General features: G+C 37.8%; 4 protein-coding genes across 6 annotated transcripts in view; 1 reads left to right on the forward strand and 3 right to left on the reverse strand.

The window, feature by feature from the left end:
* LOC128893613 (atrial natriuretic peptide receptor 1) overlaps positions 1-1252 on the reverse strand; it is a 10094-nt gene extending 8842 nt beyond the window's left edge. Inside the window, exons 1-3 of the mRNA XM_054154709.1 lie at positions 1114-1252; positions 770-885; positions 138-306 (exon numbers count right to left, since the gene is read on the reverse strand). Coding sequence (XP_054010684.1) covers positions 138-306; positions 770-866 — 266 coding nt within the window. The 5' untranslated portion in view covers positions 867-885; positions 1114-1252. The remainder of the gene's footprint in view (positions 1-137; positions 307-769; positions 886-1113) is intronic.
* LOC128893903 (uncharacterized) overlaps positions 1-8796 on the forward strand; it is a 380105-nt gene that overhangs the window by 22447 nt on the left and 348862 nt on the right. The window lies entirely within an intron of this gene.
* Positions 1375-6141, reverse strand: LOC128893766 (polyglutamylase complex subunit TTLL1). Of its 3 annotated transcripts, none has more exons than XM_054154997.1 (10): positions 6023-6141; positions 5719-5850; positions 5577-5642; positions 5317-5495; positions 4762-4948; positions 3713-3914; positions 3192-3422; positions 1984-2093; positions 1755-1910; positions 1375-1512 (listed from the first exon to the last, which is right to left on the reverse strand). In XM_054154997.1, exons 1-9 carry the CDS (start codon positions 6082-6084, stop codon positions 1775-1777), a joined length of 1305 nt encoding a protein of 434 aa, XP_054010972.1. In that variant the 5' UTR covers positions 6085-6141; the 3' UTR covers positions 1375-1512; positions 1755-1774. The 3 variants fall into 3 exon arrangements, with proteins under 3 accessions (XP_054010972.1, XP_054010961.1, XP_054010952.1); XM_054154986.1 differs by lacking the exon at positions 1375-1512 and adding an exon at positions 1561-1686; XM_054154977.1 differs by lacking the exon at positions 1375-1512 and having other exon boundaries at positions 1582-1910; positions 6023-6140.
* LOC128893941 (39S ribosomal protein L23, mitochondrial) lies at positions 7859-8724 on the reverse strand. Its single transcript, XM_054155270.1, has 3 exons — positions 8563-8724; positions 8148-8427; positions 7859-8056 (listed from the first exon to the last, which is right to left on the reverse strand). The coding sequence occupies exons 1-3, from the start codon at positions 8574-8576 to the stop codon at positions 7910-7912; spliced, it is 441 nt and encodes a 146-aa protein (XP_054011245.1). The 5' UTR covers positions 8577-8724; the 3' UTR covers positions 7859-7909.

Genomic DNA, 8796 nt, shown 5'->3' on the forward strand with positions numbered 1-8796 from the left:
TGTATCAGGGGCACCTTTCCCGCGCCTACTAGGTGGCAACCAGCGCTACAAATATCCCTCTTTCTGATTCTCCGATATTTCTTTACTCGCGTATACGCGAACTTTGTAAGTTTATTGTAGGAATAGGGTCGCCATACCTTCCCTGAACTTTTCGCAGCTGCACGTTGTGGACGTTCAAAAAGTCGTTTACTTCTGCTAAGGCCAAATCGACGGCTGGGCCACATCTTTCAAGGTCGAAGGGGCTGTTCAGATGGGAGGCCATCAACACGCCGATGTTGTAGATCCTTGGTGAATTCTCGTAATTCACTGGGCGCAAAATACCGTATTTTTAAAGGGAACCAACAGTTGACTTCCCTAAATTGTAACGGTGTCAAAGTGACACAGCCCTATTTGCGATTCAAACGAGTAAAACTCGTCCCAACGTTGTCAGCCGTCGAGTCAAATCGCTCAGAAACGACGATTATTGCATTTATGCGCGCGACTGCTCGTAACACCAAAAAAAAAAAGTGGAAGGGACAGCCTCGATTCTGGCGATAGTTTGTTACCCCGATAAAGGACGCGATAAAGTTTGAACGTTTCACTGCTCTCGATTACTAAATTCTCGCGAACCAGTTTTATTGGATTCTATTTCATTCGAGCTAAAAAAAACCCAAAGTTCACGGTTCGTTAAACATTTCGCGCTGAAAATTCCACTAACTACCTAAACTCTGGTTTAAAAAAAAATAGCTGAGAGTAGATTATTGGATGACAGATAAATAATTACTCTCACCTGGTGAAACGTTGACGAAGAGCGTTTGAGAAATTCCGACGATTATCAGAAACTTCGCGCTAATGGGCAACGCGTGTTTGTACAGAATATCCTCCATCCTTTTAGCCACTATTATTCTGACACGTCACGGTCGATCAACATAATTCAATATAAAATACGTATTAGCATTCTATGGACTATGGATCAGGAATTTAAACGAAAACCTCGATCGTAATCGAAGGTTCCTTATACAAAATCGTATAATCGTATAGTAAACGATTAATTTACACTGAAATTTTTCTGCTCGATATTACGAAATAATTCACGAAGTATTCGCGGGAGTAGCGATTACTTTTGATACTTACAGAAACAAAAGTTCCTTATTTTATTCAAATAGAATTTAATTGTGAAAGGTACCACGTGACGGAACGCCGGTTCGAACACATCTAAACCGCCCCCGAAGAAGATTCACCCTTATATACTATCAACAGAACTCATTCGAATCACTCTGACGCGTGTTTTCCGCGGAACTCGAACGGCTCTGGCACCCTAATCGCACTCGCAATACGTTTTTCCACGATTTCTTGCTTTGACCGTTACATTTAGCGTTGCGCGAGTAATATACTCAAACTGATATGCATTTGGAAGTTTAGGTACATGCGCCTTGACGATAGAAAGCCCACGAGCCACCCACTCCGCGTCTACGCATGCTTCGGATCCCGATCATCCCCCAGTGATCATACCTGGATGGATTTTGGATACAACTAAAAGATAAGTATTTCAAGTAACGTCTCAATAATAACACGAATAGAGTTTTACGTTATAAATTTATTGAGATGTTGATTTTGAAATTTATTATATTTTTTTAGAACGGCTGAATTATTATTTCCATTTCCTCGAGGAGCCCTTGATCACACCCGGGTGGATTTTAGATACAACTAAAAGATAAGTATTTCAAAGCAACGTCTCAGTAACGATACGAATATACTTATATTTAAAATAATACTTTTTAGAACGGCTCCGTTATTATTTCCATTTGCTCGAGGAGCCGCGATATTTGCCAGACGAGTACTCTTTGTCTTCTTGGGCGCACAGATCCTCGTCCAGGAGGAGTTCGAAGTTCCCCAATGCTTCCGGTTGAGGAATCTTGTTCCATTTCACGCTGGAACGCAACGTAAGTAATAATTAATATACTAACATTAAGATGAAGAGTAGATTTAAGTCGTTGCACTTACTCTGGAATACCTTCTGGAGGAACGACGATCGAAATTATGTTGTCGATTAATTTGTATTTCAGGATTCGATCGTTCACGGTGGTAGAAGTCAACGATGGGGAGGCGTTCACCTAGAAGCACAAGAGAAGGTTGCACTGATACAAAATGTAACGAAGGAAAGGCGGAAGAAATATTTTCGCGAAGGGTGGTTCTACATCTCTGATGTCTCGCTGGACCTGTCCTCCGAATCGGGTCAATATTTCAGTGTTTGCCCTTGCACAGCTGACTGTAGGCTGGTATTTTCCCGACGTCCTCCCTAAACGGACACTCTAACGTAATCTGACCCTGGCTAGGTACTTCCTGTTTCTTTTTATAAGTTTTTTTAGCTAGTCAGGTTTGCACGTAAAATCCTCAAACATCTTATGGAACGATCAACGTCAACGAAATGGAGCTTTCATTAACGCTCTGTTACTATCGGGCCAGATATTGGAGACTCTACTACGGCCTCATAAAACGAAATACTCGTCAATTAAAGTTAACGCGATGGCTTAGCTTATAGACAGCGATTTTGATTAATATCGAGACTCAATTTTTCATACATGACAAATGAATTTTTATTAGGAAATAAACCTATAGTATTAGTGATATTTTCTTTTTGAAACGGCATCCTTTTAGATGCAATCCGCTAGACGACCTGTAACTCTGGTTGTCATGTATCAGGGGCACCTTTCCTGCGCCTACTACGCGGCAACCAGCGCTACGAATTTGTTGGTGATACACTCGTAAAATAATTCCACGAAAATATTAAAATACAGTAGGTCTCCCTTGTCTGTTGACAAATGAATTTGTCATTGCAAGACAAGGTTTCCTAGATTAGCATACCATACGACCTCGAATCTCGAGTATTCCGGCATAAAATATCTATGAAATAAATTTGCCACTCTCGACACATATATAACTACATTAGGGGGGCCAGAAAGTAATGTCGTTTCTTTTACATTAAATTCAAACAAATAAATTTATAATATGCTTTTATTTTTAATCAATTATGTAATTGTCCTCGTTATCAATAACCTTCTGCCATCTAGCGAGCAAATTTTCAATACCTGATCGATAAAAATTGATCGGTACACGGTGAGCTGGTAAATAATAAACAAGTATTTGCATTCCCAGAAACGACATTACTTTCTGGTCCACCTAATAAATTACTTTCTACGAATTAAGAGAACCTCTATAAGCCACGGTTTGAGCTCGTTGTCGATGATAATGTCGTAACCGTAACATTCGAAGCAGTGTCGATCGTTCGCCATGACAGGGGCGACAGCTTTCAAAGAGTGCACGATGCACCACGTGATGTTCGCGAACAGCTTCTCGGTGACCGCTTTTCCGCGTGTGCTCTCCAAGTACAATCTCAAATTATGCACGCTCAATTTGCCTCCGTGCTTGCTGTTATACTCCTCCTACAAACGAATACATATTTTTATTTTTATCCGAGGGTGTTAAGCCGGCGACTGACTCGCAACAGAACATTGTAATGTAACGCGAGCATTCGCTTAGTTTGGCGGACTAGCAAGTGACGAACTCTTTGATCGTCTACATTTCACTGAACTGAGTAGGAAGCATTGTAATGTAACGTTGGTGGCGAACCGTAAAATTCGTACCGAGCAGTTACATTACAGCGTTCTGTTGCAAGTCAGTCGCCGGCTTTACAACGCGTGGCGAGCACGCGAACTAACAACGCCGCGCTCACGCCATGTTTCTGCACGGACACGTTCGTCAGGTGTATGTACATGTTGTCCAGCTCCTGTATACTGGTGTCATATTTGACCGTGCAGAAACGACAGAATCCGAGCTTGAACAAATACGCCTTCAAGGGACGAAAAGAGGCGATGAGAACGTACAATCGTAGGTCGAACTTCTTGCCTCCTATCAGCAGGGGATTGTCGATGTATCTGGAAGAAAGAATCGAATATTAATTGTCGTTGTAGCGGTGTTTTCGTAAGCTACAGTACGGGCTTAGCCGAGGTACCCGAGCTAGAGGGGGGCCAGCGAGCCCCCACAGAGATGAGTTGTCAAGCGACAAAGAGATAAGAAGTTACAAATATAAATGCATTCTGAGCAGGGAGAAAATACGTATTCACAGGAAGAGTGTAAAGTTTACACTGTAAACAGTCAGGCACATTGAGCTCTATCCTAACTGGAGTGTGAACAACTGTAGGAAGAAGTAGAGGCGACGGAGATCCGAGAGAAATGCAAAATGAGTGGTCCCGGTATTATCCTATAGCAAATTTATTTGTAGAGGGGAACAAACGTACGCCGTAACATAACCTACCCGAGCATCGTTGAGCATTGTCGAGTGAGTTACTTTCAGATTCTTTTCCGCATAAAATTGGATAAATACAATATAAATTGAATTGTGACAAATAATAAAATTTAGCTCTATACCAAATTGTATGATCTAAATTATGGTATGTAAATTATGTATACTATTTCGTTATTATGTCGTTATTATTAATGTTTCTACCGTTTTATATATAAATAAAAAGGAAATAAAGTACAAATCTGTACATAATTAATCTGTAAATAATTCCTAGAGTGCCGCGAAATTCAAACAAAGAGGAGTCTGTTCTTCCTCCACACATAAATTTGCTATAGGATAGTACCACCGGAACCACTCATCTTGCATCTCTCTCGGACCGGCTTCTCTCTCGCAGTTCACGCTCCAGTTAGGATAGAGCTCAATGGTCAGACATGACTACACTATAATAAAAAAAAAGCAAAGCGAAACGTGTTGCGCACCTGGATATAACGTATGATTCTTTAGTTAGGCTAGGATTGAATGGATTCTTCGCTTCTCGCGACCATTTCTTCAGCTTGCTGAGTTTGTTGATGAGAAATATCCCAGCACCTTGCGATTTGCCGCACGGCTTCATGATCCACGTGCTCTGAGGCGACTTTCGGTACTCCTCCACGAACATGTTGTAATCTGTGCATGTAGGAACTTTGAGTACTTACGTCGAGTTAGTTGTAATACATGTATATAAATTAAGTTATGTATTTATACATATAAACATATTATACATACTACAGATATTATATAATATATTTATACATAGTACAGATATTATATAATATATTTATACATAGTACACATATTATATAATATATTTATATATATTACGCATATTATATAATATACTTATACATATAAACGTATTATACATATTACACATATTATATAATATATTTATACATATTACAGATATTATATAATATATTTATACATATTACACATATTATATAATATATTTATACATATAAACGAGCAATCGTCGATTAAAAATTGCACTTTGCCTGCAGGTAGAACAAAGGTGACTGGAATGAAGTCTAAATATAAATATTTCCCGGGGCAGTCTCCTCTTTCAGCGAGGGGATTCCCCTCCCGTTCCAGCTCCTTGCGATACCTCTTAATATTCTTCACCAGAAGGTCCTTGCGCGTCAATTCGTAATGATTCGGAAAATGATTGATGATTCTACGAATATAATAACAATAATTTAACGTCATAATTAGCGATAATAATTCATTAACTAATTAGCAATGCAAAGCGTCCGACTGTTTGTCGTCCATCCTGTATCCAGTCTCCACGCTGAATATCGTTCTGCATGATTGAGTGGCCGCCCTGCAGCAGTAACAATAATCATTAAACGATGGAGTGAAATTATTCTTTTATCCTCTAGCAATAGAATTCGATTTACCAATAAAAATTCCAGTCATCTTCCGGACCAACTTGGACCCAGCCTCTTTTCTCGAAATTGTGTATTATTATCGATTTCTCAACGTCCGTGCAGAACGCGACCTTGGTCTTGTCCGTTCCACTGGTGCATACTCTGCAAAAAAGAGTATCTAATCAGCAAGATTAGATACTGAAATAATTCCTCCTGTTTCGCGCGAAGGTAAGAGTAGTTCTCTTTATACGTAAATAACAATTAAATTATCGATCAACTTTTCGACTCGATAATTGGTAAAAAAGAGTGACTTTCCAAACTCGTTCGCGTTTACCTCCCGTAATTAGTAGATAAACTTAAATTTGCGACACGCTTGCTTTCCGTTCCAGACGCCATGTCTTCGTCGTAAGTTGGATCGATTCGCCGTGGATACGAAAACTTTCGACGTTTTACGTTAGGTCGGCCAAAAGGTTCGTTTACGCGCAAATAAACAGCGATTCTTTTAAGACTAGAAAATATATTTACTCTGTAACATATTGTGGTTTATTTTGGTTTATAATCTTTCCCAGAAGATCTCGTCAAGTTAGTAACCACTCGAACGAACTTTTTGACTAACTTAATATTTTGAATTAGCTTTCAGTCTTAAAAATTTCTAGTGCGATTAAGTTTTGTTTACAGACTAGTGGAAACTATACAATCAAACATTTATCGTAGTATTTATTTTTTAACTTCATCCAAGTCCAAGTGTGTCACTCAAATTCATTTTAGGATTAACATTTAAGATTCAGTTAAAATTCAGAATTAATTTTTTTAGTTCTTACACGTCGTCTATATTAACGCGATAATTACAAAGTCTACTCTTAATTAGCAGACGTTAATTTATCCCTTTATTTCTTAACAAGTCGCGAAATATTAGACGCGCCGTATCCTAGCATTTCTTTTGTTTCTCGTTAGTAACTACTCGTATTTAAAAAAAAATTAAAAGTAATGCGTAAATAATGGGTGAAAGGTGTATTTATGCACCTAATTATTGTACCTTTTTGCCATATGTATAACGTAGGGTCGTGATATTCATCAGACCTTAAATCGGACGTAGTTTTTATGAATTCGGCCGTTAGAAAAATACGACTGTTGTGGGTTACGGCCGTTCGTTTGAAGTGTGTTTATATCGCTGTCTTTGTTCCACGTACAGCCTTCGCTGAGAAAACCACTCACGTGGCAGAAATGCGCCAACGTACCGGCAGACTCGTCGTTTAAGGTAACGTTCAAAGAAACGTAAAAATCGCAACGAAGCAAATAAAACTCCGATCCAGTATTAAGAACTACGATCGAATACAGCTCAGTGAGTATACTATCGTTGATATATTTTGGTGTCAAATTAATTATCGCGATCTAATACTTGGAAATTGTAAACGAATATTTTGTGTTAAGGTGCTACGTTAATTTTGCTTCTCGTTGATCGAGTCTTTCGTAAATAATAGAGAAACGTTGTTCCTTTAATAATGACTTCTTTACGTGTCGGTATTCTCGTGATACATTATTGAATAGAAATTTATTTGAGTAGTTATTCGATAGAATACATTCTGTTCATCTCTGGTATGCAGGATTGAATAATAAATATTAAATAATCTAATAACTAGGAACAACAAAATGTATTATAACGAGGTAAATAGAAGGGCCCCTGTGAGGGAGGCTAGAGGAAGGGGTATAGCCATTAGCAATTTGTCTCCAGATAAATGCTTGTGCCATAGGCCTCATTGCTACGTGATATGTAATGTTTGCGGATATTGGACAAGGGGTAGAGTACGTTACTTCTGTCCACAACATCCACAGGTTTGGCTCATTATAAACAGAGTATAAATTATTAATTACTTTCAGTGAATTTTTGCTTCATTTTGCTTTCTCCTTTCAGACCATTTTTTTATTTGACATAGCACAGTGCCCCAAGTGCAAATCCTATGGATTTATGCTTACAGAGTTCTAAGCCAATTGAAATGGAAGGTCCTAATTCAAAATATATCTTTCATACTTTAAATATAAGATTATTATTAGAAATTGTATATGTAGGATATATTTTTATACTTTTATATTACAAATATAATATTATCTGTGCAATTATTATTGACCAGTATTCAGCTTATGGTATCTATATAAATGTATAAGTGACTAATACGAATTAAATAAATTTTATTTCTTTCTGCTATATACAAATGTAGGTTCATTAGATTCTAAACCAAGTGGGTAAACCTGGTATTGTATTTGGCTTGACAAACTGTTTAAATTCTTTCATACTCTCTTCTACTCTATCTTCTACACTTTTCTCAGCTGTGGCGAATAGATCAGGATACACAAATGTCTCTCCTTTAGGCTGAAATTATAGAAAATATGTTACTTTGTATAGTATTTTTTAATATCAGAGGCATTCACATTAAATATGTATGCAATTGCTATTTCTTTACCAGATGGATGTAAGCTATTTTTATATCATCATCTTTAAGGACGCATCCATATCTTGGACACTTCCGTGTCTTCCCAAGAGCGATCCTCGTTTTAACATGCGCAGGATAAACATTATAAATCTTTTCCAAATAATTTCTTATGTCATATTTCGTCATTTCCATTGAACAATGAAACTGCACAACATTACTCGGTTGTTTATGTTCAGGTTGAACCAATTTTAACCAAAAGTTTGGAAGGAAAACTCGAAGCTGTGGGTTCCCCTTCTGATACATAGGATACCTAAAAAATAAATCAAATATACAGCGATAAATTATTTAATAATTATTAATCGTGTGAACTTCTTTCGAGGTATAACCCTTAAATACTTGAGAAAGTACAACTGTTGAATGATTATTTTGTAAAACGGATACATACCAACGAGTAGACATTTTCTTTTCGTTTATGAGATATTTGCTGTAGTTTATTAGGTTCAAGCAAAATGATGTACGTAAATTATAAATAGGAATAGAGTTAAACAATGTAAGTTTAGGCTAGTTGAAGAATATTGGGATCATACAAAAAGCCACGCTCGCTTAGCCGCTCAGTGAGCAGGTTAGAATACCAGTGGCGCCATCGGTGGCAAAAGGGCCAAGTTTGTAGTGAAAATAG

Source organism: Hylaeus anthracinus, unplaced genomic scaffold (genome assembly GCF_026225885.1).
Source record: "Hylaeus anthracinus isolate JK02 unplaced genomic scaffold, UHH_iyHylAnth1.0_haploid 0, whole genome shotgun sequence".
Taxonomy (NCBI): Eukaryota; Metazoa; Arthropoda; class Insecta; order Hymenoptera; family Colletidae; genus Hylaeus; species Hylaeus anthracinus.